At 52.6% G+C, this 21,080-nt stretch overlaps 2 protein-coding genes across 2 annotated transcripts in view; one reads left to right on the forward strand and one right to left on the reverse strand.

Moving 5' to 3' along the window:
* Positions 1–12: 12 nt before the first annotated feature.
* On the forward strand, positions 13–1,782 carry ENHO (energy homeostasis associated). The gene is made up of 2 exons (XM_008070851.2): positions 13–109; positions 974–1,782. The coding sequence occupies exon 2, from the start codon at positions 1,135–1,137 to the stop codon at positions 1,363–1,365; it is 231 nt and encodes a 76-aa protein (XP_008069042.1). The 5' UTR covers positions 13–109; positions 974–1,134; the 3' UTR covers positions 1,366–1,782.
* Positions 1,783–1,835: 53 nt separating this feature from the next.
* DNAI1 (dynein axonemal intermediate chain 1) overlaps positions 1,836–21,080 on the reverse strand; it is a 68,277-nt gene continuing 49,032 nt past the window's right edge. Inside the window, exons 13-20 of the mRNA XM_008070859.1 lie at positions 14,550–14,797; positions 9,384–9,473; positions 9,157–9,244; positions 8,395–8,474; positions 7,088–7,236; positions 6,900–6,999; positions 5,130–5,315; positions 1,836–2,165 (exon numbers count right to left, since the gene is read on the reverse strand). Of these exons, the coding sequence (XP_008069050.1) occupies positions 2,067–2,165; positions 5,130–5,315; positions 6,900–6,999; positions 7,088–7,236; positions 8,395–8,474; positions 9,157–9,244; positions 9,384–9,473; positions 14,550–14,797 (1,040 nt within the window). The 3' untranslated portion in view covers positions 1,836–2,066. The remainder of the gene's footprint in view (positions 2,166–5,129; positions 5,316–6,899; positions 7,000–7,087; positions 7,237–8,394; positions 8,475–9,156; positions 9,245–9,383; positions 9,474–14,549; positions 14,798–21,080) is intronic.

Here is a 21,080-nt window from a genome sequence, read left to right on the forward strand (position 1 = left end):
CGGCCTCCTGCCGTCCGCCGCCCCCCGCCCGCGGCTCCCGAGCCTCAGTCGGCGCCGAGCATCCCGCTGCCCCGGACCCTCCCGCGGGCGCGCACCAGGCTCAGCTCAGGTAAGGGGGGGCTCCCGCCACGGGCACGGGGGCCGAGCACCAGAGACCCAGAGACACACGGCCGGGGAGAGAGAGAGAGAGACAGACACAAAGACAGAGACACTGAAGGCAGACCCCACGGGGATGGGGAGAGACACGTCCATGGGGGCAGAGGGACACACAGAGACTGATGCAGAAATACACCAAGAGACAGCCTGGAGAGAAACGAGACATACAGGAGACACACACACACTCAGAGATGAGGACACACAGAGAGACAGATAGAAAGACAGTCACACACAAACGCAGAGGTGGATGTACAGAGGCACAGGCACAATCCAGCAAGGGAACAGAGACAGAGTAAGGCAGCCTGGACACACCTGACTCTCAGACCAGTCCCACAGAGGTACACCTAGGTACACAGAGCCTACACATGCCCGCCAGGGCCTCCACAAAGTTCCCTCTGTGCAAGCTGGCACCTCTGGAGGTCCCTTGGGCTGTTGGCTGGAGTCCTGAGAGAGAAGAGGTGCCCAGGCCACACTAAAGCAAGTCACAATCCTCATCCTCCTGGGCCCACCACCAACAGAGGGCTTTTGAGGGCTGGAAGCTTGGTGGGCAGGACCAGGCTATGCCCACTGGTTCTAAGGAGAGTGAGATAAAGGCTGCCTTCTCCAGCTTCCTCACTCTGGCTACACCCACATTCAGGTGCCCAGAGCCAGGCCTGGGGATGGGGTGTTGGCTCTGTGGGGTATTTGAGTCTACGGGGACCCAAGGTCCTCTGCCAGAGAGGCCAGAGATGTGGGTCCTCTTCCCTACCCCTCTCCTCCTGGGTCTCACCCACCCCTCCCTCCTCACCACCCTCTCCTTTGTTCTGTACCCCCACAGGCTCAGGACTGCAGGTAGACATCACCGCTGCCCAGGAATCACTGAGTGTGTGGACAGAACGGCCTCCTTGGAAGGCCGGTCATACCGGAGTCCTGCCTCGGAATGGGCCTTGCCATTGAGGCAGCTCCGCTGTCTGTGCTGGTCTGAGGGTGCTACCCGTCATGGGGGCAGCCATCTCCCAGGGGGCCCTCATCGCCATTGTCTGCAACGGTCTCGTAGGCTTCCTGCTGCTGCTGCTCTGGGTCATTCTCTGCTGGGCCTGCCACTCTCGCTCTGCTGACATTGACTCTCTCTCCGAATCCAGTCCCAACTCCAGCCCTGGCCCCTGTCCTGAAAAGGCACCACCGCCCCAGAAGCCTAGCCATGAAGGCAGCTACCTGCTGCAGCCCTGAAGGCCTGTGGCCTAGCCTGGAGCCTGAGACCTGAGTCCACCCCACCCAGAGCCTGGAATCAGGATCCCAGAGTTCAGCCAGCCTGGGGTCCAGAACTCGGAGTCCAGCCTGCTTGGAGCTGGACCCAGCAGCCCAGAGTCTAGCCAGCCTGGCTCCAGGAGGGGCTCAGTGGCCCTAGGGAGATGGCCCTGGGGTAGGGGTTTATGAGTTGGTGCTAGGGCCAGGGCCATCTGGACTCTGCTCCATTCCAAGGGCCAGGGGCTGGGTCTTACCCAGTCCCTAGGCTAAGCACCTCTAGGCCCTCTAGGTTGGGAAAGCAAACTGGAACCCATGGCAATAATGGGAGGGTGTCCAGGCTGGGCCCCTCCCCTGGTCCTCCCACTGTTTGCTGGATAATAAATGGAACTATGGCTCTACTCTGAGATTTTCTTCTTTTCCTGGGGCCCCTGTGGTAGCAAAATTAAAGTGCAGTGGGTTTCTAGACATAGGTTTATTTGTGCAAAATAAGAGAGGGTAATGGTTGTTGAGGGCTAAGCCCCAGGGTAAGATGCTGGGACCTTAAGGAGCAAAATGAGAAGGGCAGATGCTGGGACTTGATTGGGATGGGGTCACATGCTGGGTGCTAAGGTTGGACTGGGTACTAGAGTCAGGCACTACAAGTTCTGGGTTCAAGAAATTGGACAGGGACTGAGGGCAGGCCCTCAGGTCTTGGTTTTTACTTCCCTCACCAGGTTCAGCAGTTTGTCCAATTTTGCAATCTCCACAGCCGGACCCTTCTGCACCTCCTGTCCCTTCTTTTCCTGGGGAGACGAAAAGTATACATGCAGGGGGTGGGTGGGGGGAGATATGGTAAAGAATGGGCCATCTCTCTCTGCGTCACAGCACTACCCCAGCTTGCCCCAGCTGTGCTCCACCCTTCCACTGCCCAGTACATTCTGGATCCCTGCCTCCCCCCACCCCTACATGATCATTCTACAACTCAGGTGGCACAGGGGCCTGGCTGAGGGCCTGCAGGAAGGCATCCAGCTCTGGTTCTGAACTTCCGATGAACATAGGTTCTTGATGCTGACAGGAGGTGAAGAAGGCATTCATCTCCTGACCCTCAGAGGAACTGCCTCTCAGGCCAGGGAGAACTAGCTCTGGGGAGGTGAAGGACCTGACTATTGGGACCACCCTTCCTGCGGTCCTATCAAGAAGGACTTATAGGGAGGGAAGGGGTGTGAACAAAGCCACAGGTGCCCTCACCTAGTACTCTTACCTAATGCCTTCAGGTCAGGTTGGGAGGGAGATGCCATTTGAGGCCAGGCCTGTTGTGTCAACACATACCTGGGGGATGTCAGGAGCCCCATGAAGGCAGAGGGGTTTCTATGTCACTCCAGAAGTCATCGACTAGGACTGTCCCTCAGAAGAGCTGGTCCTTAGTTTATGATCCCTCACCCTACCTGCAAAGCACTCTCATGCTTCCACTGGCAAATTGGGCCCCAAGAGAAAGGGAGTTGGGACAATGGGGTGTGTGCTGCCTACAGGCCCGGAGAACTCCCTGGCAGACCAGCACTGGTCCCATTTTCCCCATTGTCCAGGCAGTGGCGTGTGGGCTTTGTTGAGGCAGGTTGGGCAGCTGCCATTTCCTGCCTTCTCTCTGCTCCTGAGCCCCTACCCTCTCAGCCACCTGTGCCCACTGCTCATTGGCACCTGCCCCAGCCTTGCCTGCTGTGGGCCCAGCCTGGGTCTGGCCTGGGCTGTAAGGCTAGGGGAGAGTACAGGGCCAGTAGGCCCCTTCTTGGCTCCATCCCAGTCGCTGACACCATGCTGAGCTCAGACTCCCTCCTGGTTTGACTCCTGCACCTGCTCCCAAATCTGTCTCCCCACCCCCTGCAGCACGGTGTCTTTGCCATTATCCAGCTGACCTCTACACTCTCAAGGCAGAAGACAAAGAACTCTTTTTCTCTCTCTTCCCACTCCTCTTCCCAAATTAAGCATGGGTTCTCTTCTTGGTCTCACCCCATCCCCTGGGAGTTAGAGGACCCAGTTTTCAGTGCCAGCTCTGTCATTAACTCCCTGTGAGACTTTGGGCAAGTCCTTTGCCTTTCTGAGCTTCAGATTCCTAGCTGTGCAGTCATTAGGGAAAGATAGCAGTCCTTGGTCCTTGACAAGTTAGGCTCTGATGCCAATCCTGGGAAACTCCCTGAGCATGGAAGTCCAGGCCTTTGTGGTAAGCTCTTTTGGAAAAAGCACGGAATCTGCAGTTCACTGGGCAATAGGGATGCCCAGAGGATTTCCTTTTGCATGAATCACTTGGCTGCTAATAGGTCACATGGCAATTTCACAGGAACCTCTAGTCCATTCAGGTACCAGTCCCCAGCTGTCCCCTGTTCAGGTTCTCAGAGCCCCAGATACCCATGGTCCTCAGAGATGTAGGTTCCCAGATAACATGCTGACCTTTGCTCTGAGGAGAAGGAACAGTGAGAGATCCTTGCCTCACTGGGTCAGAGTGAGCAGGGCAAGTCCCCACCCAAATCCACCTCTCTCTAACGGGGTCATGGCTACACTCCTCACCCAGAGAGTGACCATCATCCCTCCTAGAGGGTTGTCCAACTCTGCCAGCTTAAACCTGGGGTGCTCTCCTCAGTAATTAAGAACAGATTTTATCTGTTCCACAAATTGTGCTGCCTCCTTCCTCCTTGAGGCCAACTAGCTGGGCTCAGCAAAGAGATTCAGACCACGCCTGACTCTCCCCCCACCCCCCAAAGCCCACCGCAGCCTCTGGGCCACAGCTGCAGGCGCTTAGCAGCCTTTCGAGTATTTATAGCCAAGTCCACCCCCTCCCCCAGCTGGCTACAATTACAGGCCCAGCCAAACCCCCAGCCCTTGTCTTCCTGGCCATGGTGGGGAATAGGCCAAGCCAGCACCAGAGCACCAGAGGGATGGTGCAGTGGTCCCTGCCTTGGTAGGACCACAGTGGGGAGGAGTCAGTAGTCAAAAGAGACAGCCTCCTGCCCCTGCCTCAACTATAGTAAATGCCTTAGATTGCAATAGTCATTAGGGCAAGTTGAACTAACCCTGATCCTGGCCCAGAACCTGGAAGAAAGCAAAGAGCCATTTCCACTCTTAGCACACTCTCTTAGGATTGCGCTCTGCGTTCTAAGGCTTTGGCTGGAAGGTCTGAATTCTTAAGTCTGAATCTGGACTCAGGTCTAGCTTTGAAGTCATGGCTCTGGGTTCCATGGCCTATATTTGGGCTCTAGGCAATGTCTCCTGATCATTAGAGACCCCAGAAACAGGAACCAGGACTCAGAAGGACTGCATAGCTCCTGACCTAGTTCCCCTCCTCACGGCTCATTTCCTTCCTCTCTGTGTAGACCCATAGCTCCAGCTCAGGGACCATTGGAGCCGAAGCCCTGTGTAAGCCCAGTTGATGACACAGTGGCTAAGCCCCCTGCCTAGGTAACCTGTCACACCCACAGCATTCTCCACTTCAGATAAGCCAACGATGCTCTCACACGGGCCACCCCAGGCTTCAGACCCACCTGCTTACTGGATATCTCCACCCAGGGGCCCCAAAGGTAACTCAGAGGCAGTACATCAAAGTGCTCTGTTTCCTCACAAACCTGCTCCTCCTCCTATGCACTTCATCTAGGATGGCACCATCCTTACCCTTACCCTGGGTCTCCCAAGTAGAATCCTGGGGGTCATCGCCGGCTCCTCTCCCTTCTCTCATCCCCACTCTCCTGGAGACAGCCCAAACTCCCAAAGCCTGAAAGTACCTTTGGCATCTTGCGTAAGTTGGGTGAGAGCTTGAGGCAGGTGATGTGTCCACGGTCATCACCCACAATGATGATGGGATGGATGGGATTGAACTGCACATGGGTGATCTTGTTTTTCTTCTTGGCCACCACGGGTTGCTTGCAGATCGCCTCATACTTGTTGATGACCAAGTCAAACACATGGGCCTATGAAAAGGTTGGTACTGGCACACTCAGAGGTAATGAGGCCTTTATCCTCCACTCAGAGGAACCAACCCCTGGACCTTCTGGGGAGACACTGCAGAAAGTTAATGGAAACTGGAAAGTTGGGAGAGGGAATTTTGTGTCTGTTTATGTTTTTCCTGTGGTTGAAGGAGTGAGAATAAGAGTTTAAGAGAAATGTTAAGTCTATGCAGAATTAACAATAGCAGCTACCATTTATTGAGCATTTACTATAGACTAGACTCTGGGCAAGCATGCTACATAGTTGCATCATCTAATTATGCTCCTCACAAGCACTCTATAAAGTGGTTCTCTTATTATCCTCATGTTATAACTTGCTAATAAGATGGGCTAACTTGGCTGGGCGTGGTGGCTCAGCCTGTAATCTAGCACTTTGGGAGGTTGAGGCAAGAGGATTGCCTGAGACTGGGGGTTCAAGACCAGCCTGGGCAACTTGGTCTTTACGGTAAATCTCTATGGTAAATCACAAAAACTAGCTGGGCATGGTGGTGTGCATCTGTCATTCCAGCTACTTGGAAAGCTGAGGTGGAAGGATCACCTAAGCCCAGCAGGTCGAGGCTGCGGTGGCAGGGAGTGGCCACTGCACTCCAGTCTGGGTGACAAGAGTGAGAGTCCAACTCAAAAAAAGAAAAAAAATTGATGGACTAACTTGATAGCAAGTGGTCAAGCCAGGGTTTGTACCAGCTAATATATGTACTCAGACAGTGCTTGACATGTTAGAGGTTATCTTTTTACCACACCCTAAGTCCAAACCACTGTCACCTCTGGCGTGAACAACTGTGACAGTCTCCCAACTGGTCTCCCTGCTTCCACTCTTGCCTTCTACAATTGATCCGCCATGCAATAGCAGACTTACCTTTAAAAAATTTAAATCCTCCCACAGTCTCCACTATAAATACAATCCAGATTCCTCACTCTAACCCACCTCCCCACTCTCATCTCCCACTCTCTCCTTTGCTTACTACCTCTCAGCCACATGGGCCTTCCTGTCCTTAAGCCTTAAGGTATTTGTGCAAGATGCTCCCTCCCTGAGACCTGCTCCCCCTGCCCCATCCCACATGGCTGCCTCCTTGCCACTTGGCTCTCAGTGTGAATGTCACCTCTTCAAAGAAGCCCTTCCTGACCACCCCCTGAAGTCCCTTTTCAGAATCAGCTTGCACACTTCCGGGATGGGGACCTCGCTACCTTTCAGATAATACTTTAATCACAGATCAACTCTGGCTCATAAATTTTTCCTTAGATGGAGTTGGCCACTGCCCCCTCTAGCTCCCGCTCCATTAAGCGGAGGACATAACTGCTCCATGGCGTCTCACCCTCAAGTGCTTTTTCGCCAAGGTGAACAACCCCATTTCCTCCTTGAGGCCCCATGGGATGATGTTCCCTCTTTTGACTGGGCTGTGGATGGCCCAGCCCTTGAGAATACACAGTCCTTACATCCTGCCTTTCTCTACCTGACCTGGCATGGGGTGGGCTCTCCAGGAGACAGATCCTGAGATACCTCACCTGATCTCTAGCAGGGCCTCAGAGAAGTCAGAAGAGGGCACATACCTTCCCATCAGTGGTGACTGCTGCAAACACAGTAGAAGAGTATGGTGCCCAGGCCACATCACTGACAGCTGAGTTCAGGTCATAGATGAACATTGGGGTCCTGCAGTGGTGGAAAGCCCATGACAGAGAAGGTTCACAGTGCCACAGGCTCACCGTGCCCAGGGCAGGGTCAGGGGCAAGCCCCTCACTTGATGGTGTGGTCCCAGATCTTCACTGTCCAGTCGGAGCTGCAGGACATGAAGACCTTGGTGTGATATGGGTTCCAGGACACAGCATCCACTGCCATGTTGTGGGCGTCATAGGTGTCAAGGAATTGGCTGGAGTAGGATTTAGAGCACTGGTGGGTGGAGGGAATCAGGAGTCAGGAGTGAAAGGTCAGCAGCCACCTCTTCCCTGGGGGCCCTGGAGGATCAGACCCTGAGACTCCTCTTCTGTCTTATCCCACAACACTGTCACAGCTGAGCTGGGGCCAAGCTACCCATCCTCAGCACACCCAGAGAGAAAGGAAGGGCTTACAGGGCTGGGGGTTCAGGATGGACGGGAGAGCCTTCCTGGCGGGTGAGGGAAAAGTGCTGTAGTCTGCCCAGTGGCCTGACCCAGGGGATTCCAGGCCAGGCAGAAAAGGCCTTCTCTTCCTGAGACAGGGCAGAACTGGTCTCAGGCCCTGGGTGAGGTGTGGCCTGGCTGTCTTCCAGGCCACAGTCCAGACATCATCCTTGTAACAGTGATTAACATCCCACCTTGTCCAGGTAAGAGCAGGTGCAGAGTCAGAAGCAGACTCAGATCTCCAGATTTCCCATTCAGTTTCTTGCCCCAACCAGCATGTCCCTCCCTCCCTCCCTCCAGGAGACCGTGTGACTTGACTCTCCTCCTCTCCCAGCCTCTCCAGGGCTGTCAGTGGGAGGGGTGGAGAGGGGGTGGGGACCTCTTTTGCATTCAGACCAGCTCTGGCTGGGCCTCAGGGGCTCCCGAGAGGCTGCCTGTAATTAACATTCTGAGTCTCTGAGCCTAAGAAAAGCTTGCAGCAGAGCTATTTCTGGATGGATGGAGGTTCACAAGGATGTTCACCTACTAACACTGAGACCTTGCAGAAACTGGCCATGAAGTTCTGTCCTGCCGGCTGGGTTGTACCCAATGTTCAGAGATAAATCTGGCCTTCAAAACTCAGCTCAAGTTCAGATCTCCTCCAGGAAGGTTTCCCAGAATGTTCCAACTCCCACAATTCCCACTCCCCCTCTACCTCCACTCCCAGGAAGGGAGGGAGGGCCCAGAGGAAAAGATGCTGGGCTGGGTTAAAGTCACTCTCTACATTCTCTATCCCCTTTCCTGCCACCCAAGCAGGTCAAAAAATGCTTTCTCTTCTCGTAAAAGGCCTTCTAGAACAGATGAGCACAGAGACCTGTCAAAATACAATCTGTGGACAACTCTAAGCTCCCTGGGCACTCAGGTCTAAGTGACCCTCTAAGGAGCCGGCACAGGGGCAGCACTACCTCACCTTGTAGATTTTTCCCTCCTCTGTGCCCACTAGGAACATGTAGTCGATCTCTTTGTGGAAGTCAAAGGCGGTGCCGCAGCCTTGGGAGAAGAGGGAGCAGCTTTAGCCCAGTTCTGAGAGGGAGGCTACCAGCACCGCCCCTACTCAGCGGGGGGTGAGGGGGGCCTCATGCAGGCTTTGTCAGTGCGGACTCAGCCCGGGACAGACTGAAGCTGGGCCCCTGTAAGAGCTGGGACCAGGCCAGGCAAACAGAAACCAGCCCTCTGGCCTGCTTGTCCCAGGCAGTTAGGACTCTGCAAGCGGCCAGGGGTTCCACAGACAGGAATGGGAGCCTGGGTAAACAAGGCGGGGATTGAGTTAAACAGGGTCAGGGTCAGGGTAAACAGGGACAGGGTCTGCAAACAGGGACATGGTCTGTGCAAACAGGGATATAGTCTGCATAAACAGGGTAGGAATTGAGTAAACAGGGACGGGATCTGGGTAAACAGGGGCCTGATCTGCATAAACGGGACTGGATCTGCATGACAGCACCTGATCTACATACACAGGAACAGGGTTGACAAACAGGGATGGGACCTGCATAAACATAAATGGGGGGGGTGGGGAGGTTGCACACAGACAAGGGCTCAGCAGGCAGGGCCAGGCTTTCCCATTACCTCCTGTCTGGGCGCCACACAAGTGGGGGAGAGAGTGCTCACAAAGGCCCTCACTGGGCCTACATGACCTAGCCAGGCCTGGAGGTGAGTGGGCTGGGGCTCCTACCCACTGTGTGTAGCTGCAACCCCTCAGAAACTTCTGTGGTGCTGCCTTCCACCTTCAGCTTGATGACGTCTGTGTGAACCAGCTCACTCTGTCGTCACAGAGGGATATGGGGGTGGGGCACATGGGACATGGATTGGGCTGAATCAGCAGAGCTTGGGGGGGTGCTCTTTGCCATTTAGCCCCCCTCCCTATGTACCCCTGCATGACTCTTTCTGGAAAACAGGCACCTTCACGAGCGTCCAAGACACAATCCTGCCGTCAGATGACACGGAGAAGAAGTTAAGGTTTTGGTCCATGTCATCCTTCTGCCACTTGACCTGAAACATCGCAAACAGTGAAGTCTGGAACTCTGCTAGGTGTTGAGTTAGGGCTGAGCTGAGCATTGTTCCCCCAACACCTATCTGAAGCTCAGAGGCAAGTTCTGAGTGCCTATGTCCCAGAACCCCATGACTGGTCCTCCCTCCCTTCTTCCACCCCTCTCTGTCTCTCTCATCCCTCTCTCCCTGACCACCCCGGGTCAATAGTGCCAGTCAGGGTATTGCCCTGTGTACTGGCTTGGCAGTGGAGGTACCCACTCCCTCCCTGGGTTGGGTTCTAAGAGACTCATTGTGGAGAGAAGGTGGTAGCTCTGGGTTCAACTTTACACACACATGACCTGGAACGAACAGGGCTCATCAACCACTTTCCTCATTTCTAAAACTGGAGTCATATGGCATAGGCTTGTTGAGAGGAATAAATGATATCTGTGAAACCCTTAGGGCAGCACATTGTACATAGTAAGTGTTCAATAAACGTTAGCTAGGGTCTTCATTATTGCCATCATCTTAGGAATTGGGGTGCCAAGTTTTCGTAGCCACCTTATTCTTGCTGGGTGGGGTGGGGAGGAAAAAGCAGGCCCTCATCCCCTGCCCTCCTCTTCCAGGTTTGGCCTTTCTCTAGGAAGTGCCTCCTCTGTTCTCACTTTTACTTCACCACTAACTCCTGCTCTCAGAATCTTGCTCACAAGTCCCAGATTTGAGCTGCATTTCACCATCTGTAAATCAGGGTTAATTATCCTGCCCCACCCGGCTTCTCAGGGCTTGAAGCAAACATATGGGAAAGTGTTTTGGAGACAGAGCTGTTGTCTTATGAAGATGACACGCTTGAGGCTCAAGTTTCTGTTGCCAGATGTGGAGGCCTGGCCAAGCCATGTCCCAGAGAGCTGGGGTGGGGCTGGGTGCCCAGAGCTTTCCATATTCTGGCTCCCTCCAGACCGCCCATGCTGGGGTCACTGTCCTGCCTCCTCCCCCTGTCACAAGCAGAGGGCCAGTGGGAGAGGCCAAGGACCCAGCTCCGCTGCCTGTTGCCTGTAACCACAGCTGTCACCATGGTTGTTGGGGGGTGGAGGGGAGAGAAGGGGTTGTCTCTCCCCAGCTACCCCTAGGCCTGGCTGATAGGATCAGAGCTGCAGGAGGGAGGGCTGAGTCCTGCCTCGGCCTGTCTGGGCAACTGGCTCTTTTGTGCTTTCACTGGACTGGACGGAGAACACCATAGAGCCTGTGAGGCATAAGTCAGAGCCAGCCCTAATATTGAGACTACCTCCCCTCCTGTGTGAAGGTGGTCCCTTTAAAGGGAGGAGGGAATGGGGGTGTCAAAGGCCAGGCTGTAAGAGGCGCTAGGGAGCTGCAAAGGGAAGTGTTTAATGAGCAGACACCAGCACGCATGGAAATTGTATTTCACACCCCACTTAGCAGCCTGGTGCCCAATGGGGGGTGGTGTGTATTTGTAAGTGACTGTGTGTGTGTGTGTGTGTGTTACACACATGCTCCTGGGGTGAAGGTGGGAGGGTAGGAAAAAAGCAGGAGAGGAAGGGTCGTAAGTGGGATTAAGAGAACAAATGAATGCAAATGAATGCCCAGGGACCAGGCAGTAGGGAGGAGACGGAGACTACTTAACTGATTTCTTCTTTTCTGTACTGATTTGGGTAGACCCACTCAACCCCAGTCTCTGCTCATACATTCTTACACACACACACACACACACACGGACACAGGGAACCTCTGACACAATCCCTTTAAGAAGGACCTAGACTCTCATATCTCTGACATCTCATTCAGCAGCCTGGCTTTCCTTCAAGCTCCAGGCTCATATAGCCAACTGCCTGGAGGACACCTCCCTCAGGGTGTCCCTTGGGCTTCTTATATTAACTTCTGGCCAAACCTGTTGCTCTTCTGCCATTTCCCACTTCTGTGGATGTCCTACTGGGCATCTCAAGCCTAGGCAGTATCGACTCTTCTCTTTCCCCATATCCACTCAACTGTTGCCTTCTTGTGTTTTTTTTTTTAATTTAATTTAATTTTTTTATTTTTTATTTTTTTGAGTTGGAGTCTCACTCAGTCACCCAGACTAGAGTGCAGTGGCTGCTCCCGGCCCCGCCTCAGCCTTCCGAGTAGCCAGAATTACAGGCATGCGCTACCACGCCCAGCTGATTTTTAGATTTATTGTAGAGATGAGGTCTCACCTGCCCAGGTGGGTCTTGAACCCGCGGGCTCAGGCAATCCACTCACCTCAGCCTCCCAAAGGCGGGATTACAGGCTGAGCCACCGAGCCCGGCGTCTTCTAGTGCTTTCACCGCCCACCAGCTCTCAACCCTATCTTCTCATTTCAGTCTCCACTGCCCCTGCCCTTGCTCAGGCTTCAAAACTGCTCATACTATAGCCAGAGGATATTTCTAAGGCACAAACGTACCTCCATTACTCCTCTGCCCAAAGCCCTCTGATGATTGGGCAGCGATTTTCAAACTATGCTCAGGGGACAGGAGTAGTGATATAAGGGACCTTTAAACAAGCAGGACCATATCTGAGCAGCTCCACTCTCTCCTTTTTTTTTTTTTTTTTGAGTCAAGGGTCTCACTCTGTCACCAAGCTGGAATGCAGTGCCACCATCACAGCTCACTGCAGCCTTGACCTCCTGGGCTCAGGTGATCCTTCCACCCCAGCCTCCTGAGTAGCTGGAACTTCCAACATGCCTGGCTTTTTTTTTTTTTTAATTTTTGTAGAGATGAGTTCTAGCTACGTTGTCCATGCTGGTCTGGAATGCCTGGGCTCATGCAACCCTCCCACCTTGGCCTCCTGAAGTGTTGGGATTACAGGTGTGAGCCACCAAGCCTGGCCTTCATCTTTTTAAATATACAGGACTTCCGAATTAACTCTTCCCTCAAAACCACTGCCCCACAATGTCCAAACTTCTTGATAGATAAGCACATAGTGCTTCAAATGATGTGTTGTTTCCCAACAGGGCACTCTGCTTGATGCCCCATGTCACTGCACATGTGACTCCCTTTGTACCCTTCTTCACCTAACGCTTTCTCACTCCTCACAATTCAGCTCAGACATTGCTTCCTCTAGAAAGACCTGCCTGGCCCTCCTGCCCCTGATCCCACCTGAACAATGTGACTTCCCCCTCAGGCACACTTCTCTGTCAGCACTCAGCACACTGCCCTGCCCTGATTTGCCCGTGGCTGTGGTTATCTCCCCACTAGGGACTCCAGAGATCAGGACCATTAAGTATCCTCAGTAACCAGGAGACAAACCAAGAGGAACTGTTGAATGAATGAATGAGTGAAGAAGGGAAGGAGGAAACAAGAAGAAAAGAAGGGAACAGAAAGTGAATAAGTGAGTGAGAGACAGGCGGGTCCCTCCCAGGTCACATGCCATGATTCTAGCCAAGAACTGAGTCTTCTGTTTTGCAAAGGCAGCTGCCCTGTTTTCCTGGTATGATGGTGGAAAAGCAGAAGGCCACTCCTGTCAAGGTGAATTCCTATCTTCCTGAGACCTGCCCAGTGAAAGGTAAAATGTATCTTCTCAATGCCCCATTTTCCCTGCTGCTTGCTATTTGATTCAGAGAACATAGCAGTAGAAACACAATGGTTGGCCTGGGGTTCTGCCCCTCTCCTGAGCTTGAGGAAGGAGGTCAGGTCAACCAGAGATGCTCCACACTTGGCCCTGGGCTATCTGAGCTGGGAAAACAGGAGTAGGGCTGGTACTGATTCAGTCTGAACAAGGCAGGTCTTTTTTTCTTTCCAGGGGCTTGAAAGTTTCTGTGGCTCCCTGCCACCCAGCATCGACCTGCTGGGCTCATGCAACACTTCCACCTCAACCTTCCAGGTAGCCAGAACTATAGGTGTGTGCTACCATGCCTGGCTAATTTTTTGATATATTGTAGAGACAAGGTCTCACCAAGTTGCCCAGGCTAGTCTCGAACCCCTGGGCTCAGGCAGTCCTCTCGCCTCAGCCTCCTAAAGTGCTGGGATTATAGGCTTGAGCCACCGTGCCTGGCCGAATCTGGTCTTTAACATACAGTTGACCCTTGAACCACACAGGTTTGAACTGCACAGGTCCAATTATACATGAATTTTCTGCTGCCTCTGCCACCTGCGAAACGGCAAGACCAGCCCCTCCTCCTCCTTCTTCTCCTCTTCCTAGACCTACTCAATGTGAAGATGATGAGGATGAAGACCTTTATGATGATCCACTTCCACTTAATGAATAAGAAGTATATTTTCTCAGTCAGGCATGGTGGCTCATGCCTACAATCCCTGCACTTTGGGAGGCCAAGGTGGGAAAATAGCTTGAGCTCAGGAGTTCAAGACCAGCCTGGACAACATAGAAAGACTACGTCTCTACAAAAAATAAAAAATTTAGCTGGGTTACATGGGAGGCTGAAGTGGAAGCATCGCCTAAGCCCAGGAGGTAGAAGCTATGGAGAGCTGTGATCATGTCACTAACACTTCAGCCTGGGGAACAGAGTAAGAGCCCGATTCAAAAAATATATATATACTATATATTTTTTATTTTTATGATTTTCTTAATAACACTTTCTTTTCTCTAGTCTACTTTATTATAAGAATGCAGTATATAATACATATACAAAATATGTGCTAATCAAGTTTATGTTATCAGCAAGGCTTCTGGTCAACAGTAGGCTATTAGTAGTTAAGTCTATAGGGAACAAGAAGTTTACACAGATTTTTGACTGTGCAGGGGTCAGTACTCCTAACCCCCTTGTTGCTCAAGGATCATCTGTACTGAGCTGGAGCCTGGAAAGCCCCTGAGGCTTCCAGCTATGGTCTCCAAGTTACTGATCACCACATCTAAGAAATCTTTGGCAGACAGATGGGGCCCTTCTAATGGGAGCTCTGGAGCAGTAGACCCCAGTTCTTACTGGGACCCTCTGACCTCCTGACTTTCATCTTCTGTTCTTCTCTGCCTCTTCTCACACCCAGGTCACTGGCCTGCTAGTACCTGCCATCCCCATACCCTTGCCAGTGACCCCCTCCTCCCCAAGGTTCCTCTGCTTTCCAGACCCACATCCAGCTCCCATTCCTACTCTTCCCCTCTTGGTTTGAGGCTGACCTGCCATACTGGGTCCGTGTGCTTGCCAGACTTGGCTGAGCTGCGGAAGGAGGGCTGGGAGTGGGGCTTCTTGAGGTTGTAGATGGCCACGTTGCCGTCGTAGTGGCCCACCACCACCAGATAGGGGTGGTCCACATGTATGTCGAGACACATAATGCCGCTCTCACTGCTGAAGATGTATTCAGGGAAGCTGGGGTTCTTCATGCTGTAGAGAAGCAGCATGCCTCGGCTCTGCTTCATGAAGTCATCTACCCGGGGAAGAGGGGCAGTTGCAGTTGGAGGACCCAATTGTCCTGTTGGGGAAGCCCCGTTACCCCACCCCACCAGATGGCAAGCCCTGCCCTCCTCTGCCTCTGTCAGCATGGGATTCCTATTCTCTGTCAGTGGAATTGTGAGATTTGGCCTAACTCTTCCCAGTGGAAGGACCTAACAACCAGCAAAGGTGACCAGACTTATTCTCCCTGAGGCACAGGAAAGGGGGACAAAGGCTCAAAGAGTTTCTAAGTGAAGAATGTATGTGAGCTTGGAAAGGAGCGGTATCCTCAGAGGGGGTCCAGATGCCCAGCCCCCTGGCAGGCTGCTGTCCCGTAGAGGCCTGGATGATAATGTTCATGTGTCTCTCCCCCAGCCAAGGATGGGTAAGCTTGAACCAACCTGGAATTGCCTATTATGAGTCTCAAACTAGCCACCTATGAGCATTTCTTGGTACCCTCTGGCCCCACAGTCCCAGTTGCAGCCTGAGTCTTCGCTCCAGGCATACTCCCCAAATCCAGAGGTCCCAGACAAGCCAGTCAAGCTTCTATAGCCCCACTCAGCCTGCCTGGACACAGCTTTTGTGGACCACTCAGCAGAGGTCCTCCTCTCTACCTACCCCATGTCAAGGGACTGTCTCTCATTCTTTCTTTCTTTCTTTTTTTTTTTTTTTTTTTGAGTTGGAGTCTCACTCTGTCGCCCAGACTGGAGTGAAGTGCCCGCTTCCGGTCACCGCAGCCTTGACCTGCTAGACTCAGATAATTCTTCCACCTCAGCCTTCCAAGTAGCTGGAACTACAAGCGTGCGCTACCACGCCCAGCTAATTTTTTATTTATTGTAGAGATGAGGTCTCGCCAAGTTGCCCAGGCGGGTCTCAAACCCACGAACTCAGGCAATCCACTCACCTCAGCCTCCCAAAGCAAGGGATTACAGGCTGAGCCACCGAGCCCAGCTCATTCTTTCTTTCAATTTCTGCACAGTTGGTGCCCATCTTGATATGCAGTCGTTGAGCAGAATACAGTTCCAGCATTCAAGCCCAGCTCTTCTGCACCAGCCCAGTTGTCTTAGCCTCTTCACCAAGCTCAGAAGAGCCAGAGCTGGAGAGGTGGAAGGCTACCTCAGCCATCTGTCTTGAGGGACCTATGCTAAGGCAACCTTTGGGTCAATATGTGGCTCCTCGCCACCCTCCCTGCTCCCTGGCTACCTCTTTGTCCCTGGCAACTACAGGGTCTGGGGCTTTCTGACAAAGTGATCAGTCCTGAGGTGTGGAGGCCATGGGTGGGAGAGGCAAGGAGGTGGCCCCAACTAGACTAGTTTTGTTGAGTTATTCTCTCTGTCTTATTTCTAAGGTTGTCTCTTACTCAAGAGAGTACGTGGCTGGGCTGAGCTCAGGGACAATCTTGGCCCAGTTTTGTGGGCTCATGGCATGAGCTCAGCTACTACCAGGTCTTCCCAGGTATCCCCACCCAAGGCACTCTGCAAACACTAATTTGTGCCCTGAGCAAGGAGCTGCCAAGAGCCAGACTGGCTTTAGAAGCAGAGGCAAGCTAGCATGCCTGCCAGAGTAGCTTTCTATGGGGGAGCCCACCTTCCCTCACTGGGTCTAATCCTCACCAGCTCTGAGACTCCTGTCAGGAACTTCTCCCCTGATCACTTGCAAAGGAGGTCACACATGCCAGGAGGGGGCTGTCCCTTGGGTGGAAGGTGCCAGGGATCAGCCTGAGCCATGGAGAGGGCACGTAGTGGTTCAAAAAATGCTTCTGTTCTGGGAAAAGTGAGCCTCCCATAAAGAGGAGGAGCTTGGGGCCTCCAGATCCCCTGGAGCCAAAGCTGGGTGACCCTTTGCCTGGCTGCATCTCAAAGTTAGAAAGGAGCTGACCTTGATGTAGGTGGGGAGGAACCAGCAGTACCTCACTCTGTGGGGCTCTAGGATGAGTCTGGAGAGTTGACTTTTCAAGGGAGAGATCTGCAGCTGGCTGAGGGGAGTGTCTTTCCAACCCAGATCATGAAGGGTCTGGACTGGGTAGTTTGATAGTCATTTTAGCTCCTTTTGTTCATTAAGCAAACCCTGAGCATCTGATCTGGACCTCCCCTGGGCCTGGCTCCTGCAGGAGCAGACACCTTCTACTCAAGACGTGGGCTTGCCCTCAGCAGCCCCTAGTCTGATGAGAGAGCCAAACCCTGTGCTTGAGTGAGTAATCAATGTACTAACTGCCAGGCCATGGGTAAGCCACTAATGCTCTTGAGTGCAACCAGTCCTTGATGCTGGTCAAGACTGACCAAGGGTGAGTAGTGGGCAGGCAGGTGAATGGGTGAACAAAAAGTAGATGAATGGGTGGGTAGGTTGGTGACTGATGCTCAGTCCAAGGACGAAGATGCTCTCCTTGTTGTACCAAGAGACAAAGGTGGGCATGATCCTCACATTTGCTCTTACTGTGGCACAGGGTCTGGCCCTTGAGGGACAGCAGTGATGACCCACTTTCTGCAGACAAACTCCGAGCACCCCCTGCCCCTGTGAGTATTCACAGAGTGTTCATGACTGGTGAAACCAGGAAAGGAGGATACAGGAAACCCTCAGACCAAAGATCTGACTGCCTTCTGCCTCCACTGTTAGGACCTTCATAGAACAGTGCCAAGTGAGGAACACGGATTAATGTCTTCTTGACAACCATTGGTGGGGGCTTCTAACCCTGCCCAGCAGGTAACACCTCTGGATCATAGGGGGATCACTTCTGGCTTTCTGGAGAACCCTGTGCTCCTACTCAAGATTCAGGCGAGCAGAGGGCACGTAGGGGCATCAGGCTAAAGCCAAGTCAGTGGTCAGGAGGAAGTAGATGCCAAGCTGCAGACACAAGGATACCAAGCCAGCCACTGGCATCAGGCTTCTTCTTTTACTGTGGTATCCTAAATGAGTCCAGCCCAGGACTGGCTCCAAGACAGCAGCTGTTTAACAACTCCCTTATTAAGTCATGCAAGAGGCACTTGAAGGGGGCGCGTGGTAGGCAGAATAATCCCCCACCCCACCCACCTTGCAAAGACGTCCACATCCTAATCCCCTGAACCTGTAAACATGTCACTTTGCATGGCAAAGCGGATTTTGCAGATGTGATTAAGTTAAAGACCTTGAGAAGGGGAGATTATCCTGGATTAACTGGATGGACTCAATGTAACCACAAGGGTTCTTATAAGGGAAAGAGGGAGGCAGGAGACTCAGCAAAGGAGGTGTGCCCACAGAAGCAGATGTCAGAATGATGCAATTGCTGGCTGGAAGGGGGCCACAAGCCATGGAATGTGAGCAGCCTCTGGAAACTGGCAAGCAAGGAGAAGGATGCTCCCCTAGAGCCTCCAGAAGAAATGCAGCCTGCTGACACCTGATTTTGGCTCAGTGAAACCTGTTTTGGATTTCTGACCTCCAGAACTGTAAGATAATAAATGCAAGTTATTTTAAGCCTCTATATTTGTGGTAATTTGTTATAGCAGCAACAGGAAGCTAGTATATTTGGAAAAGTTGACCCGAACTCTACCTTTAGGAATCAGAGAGAGGTTCCCATAGATGGCACTTTTTTCTGGGATGGTTTTAAAGCAGTCCCTCCAGAAGTCATGCAATGATTCTTAGCTCTTCAGATGACAATAATGAAGCCCTTCCTCAGTTGCCCATACCCTAGTGTTGCCACCTTGGACTTCAGGAACAGAAATGCCCCTTGTGTTAGGATTTTCACAGTTTCCAAAGACAGGGGACCAGTCCTGTCTTTGGAAACTGTCCCAAAGAAGAGCATCAGTTGCTAGAGGGTTCCATATTTCAGTCATGGCCCAGAAGCCATGGTGCCAAGTTGGGCGCAGCCTCCTAGGCAGCTGGGTTTTCCCAGGCACTCTCATTCGATTAGAAGTCATATTTAAACAGTGTGGAAATAAGAGCAAGGCCTTGGAGACAGAATACATCAAGCGGGACATTTAATTTGATTTAGGGAAAATGAGGCAAACATTTGAGAACCTAAATAACTAACCAGTAATTAAACTAACAACAGGAATGCCCTTGCACTACAACCCAGCAAGCACAGTGGCCTTTGTGGACTGTATTTACAAAGAGACCTGACAACATAATTAGTCCTGTAAATTTTACACAGCCTGCAGCCGAGGAATGATGGATTTTGTGTGTGGAGGATGAACGGGGAGAAATGAGGTGGATGAATTTCCATTTTCCGTAAATGAAATTAACACTGCTTAATTAGTGAAGCTGACAAATACATGATCAGGAAAGATTTAAATCCCTATGAGTGTGTCTCTGGCCTGGTAGGGCTCAGGGACAGGTCAGGACATGGGGGGACAGCGTGGGAATGGGTTTAGTGCTTTGACTCAGAGCCTAACGTTGGCCCCTTTTGAGAGCACTGTCCCTGGAGGGAGGCTGGGGTGAGGGACAGCCAGCTCTCCTGCCCTCCTGTTATGTGGCACTCTGGGTAGCTTCCTGCCTCATCTCCTGTGTGATGGCCTCAGGCCCACACAGAGCATCCAGTACTCATGCCTGGAAGACCATGAGGAGCCCCTATTTTCCTGCTATGAACTGGCTAATAGGCTAGAGATGACCCCTTCAGTACAGCAGGCTGGCATAATTGCATCCCAGCAGTCCCAAGGCCATCTCCCGGTGGACTGGCTCCCTTTACCTTCCAACCTTCCCTAACCTGCTTTCACAGGCCGGTAACCCTTTCCTCCTCTCTGCTGGGAATGTGGACTTGGCCCTGGGGGTGAGGTGGTACTCCAATCTCTGCTTTTTTTTTGAGTTGGAATCTCACTGTCGCCCAGACTGGAGTACAGTGGCCACTCCCGGCCACCACAGCTTCAACCTGCTGGGCTCCGGCGATCCTTCCGCCTCAGCCTTCCAAGTAACTGGAACTACAGGCACACGCTACCACGCCTGGCTAATATTTTGATTTATTGTAGAGATGAGGTCTCGCCAGCCCAGGCAGGTCTCGAACCCGCGGGCTCAGGCAATCCACTCACCTCAGCCTCCCAAAGGCGCCGGATTACAGGCTGAGCCACCAAGCCCAGCCAATCTCTGCTCTTTAAGTAGCCTGACATGCCCACCACCTGATACCCAGTAGCCAGAGCGGGGAGGCACATGGAAATGCTTCTGTGCCGCTGCAAGCAAGTGCCTATGCTCCCCTTTCCCCACTCACTTGCTTCTGACTTGGCTCCAACCATCGTGACATGTCCCCAAAATCAGGGATTAGCCCCAGGCCTTCCCAGGGTACATACCTACTCCTGCCAAAATTTTATTTGGTTGAATCACAGAATAAACATCTGGGAATTCCAGACAAAAGGAGGTTTATAAAGTCTGTACTGTGCTCACCAGGGTCAACAAACCAAATTCTCACCCCAATGTTTGTTCTCATGAGGCAAATCTAATTATGGGAGTTTGGTATCTGGGAGCTCCCAAAGACAGAGTAATGGTTGCTGGTGGAACCAACTGCTCACAAAGACCCCATCCAGCAACGAGGGCACCCCTCGGCCTGCCTTGGCTGTGTGTCCTCTTTCTTCCTGGGCATTCATGAGCATGGGGCTCCCAGGGGCAACCCCAGGAGTGGACGCAGGGGCCTTTCTGAGTCCCAGTGCAGCCTGGCTCTGTTCAGGCCTTTGCAGGTGGTTCTGAGGTTCTCTGGAAGTAGATGCTCATCTATTGCAAGTTGGCCAACACTCCTGAGCCAGTGATAGCAACAGCAAATGCCACTGCATGGACCCTGCTCCATAAGAGAGATTCTCCTTTGTCCCCACAGCCCCCTTTCCCTGCTCAGGCTCTCCAAGGGTACTGAGGGTACTGCATGAAAGCTAGTGGAAAGAATGACAGGCAAGTCCGCAGTGATTGTGCTGTGTGTAGGTGGTTCTCACAGCTCCAAGGCATGTTTATGTCTTTTCTCTCAAGTGTGCCTCACAACAGCCCTGGGATAGAGGCCTGGCAAGTGGTCAGGTTCTCCATGTCACTAGTGAGGAAACCAAAGCTCACAGAGGCTTCTGGCCCCAGGTCCACCACTGGGCAGTGACCCTCCAGAAGAATGTCTGTTGCTGATGATGGGCCCCACTCAGGCATGTGGACAAAGAGACCATTTATGGGTAGATGCCTGCCCACAGGAGGCTGCTGGGTCTTTCAGGCTTGAGGTCATCTGTTTGTGGGAGGTAAGTTACTCTTCTCTACTGCTTGTAAGGCTGTCCCCCATCCCCACAGACAGCTTCACATGACCCTGACCAGATGACCCTGCTTCTGACGACCCTGGGTGAGAGGAGGATGAG

Source organism: Carlito syrichta, unplaced genomic scaffold (genome assembly GCF_000164805.1).
Source record: "Carlito syrichta isolate Samal-C Ts95f unplaced genomic scaffold, Tarsius_syrichta-2.0.1 Scaffold112228, whole genome shotgun sequence".
Taxonomy (NCBI): domain Eukaryota; kingdom Metazoa; phylum Chordata; class Mammalia; order Primates; family Tarsiidae; genus Carlito; species Carlito syrichta.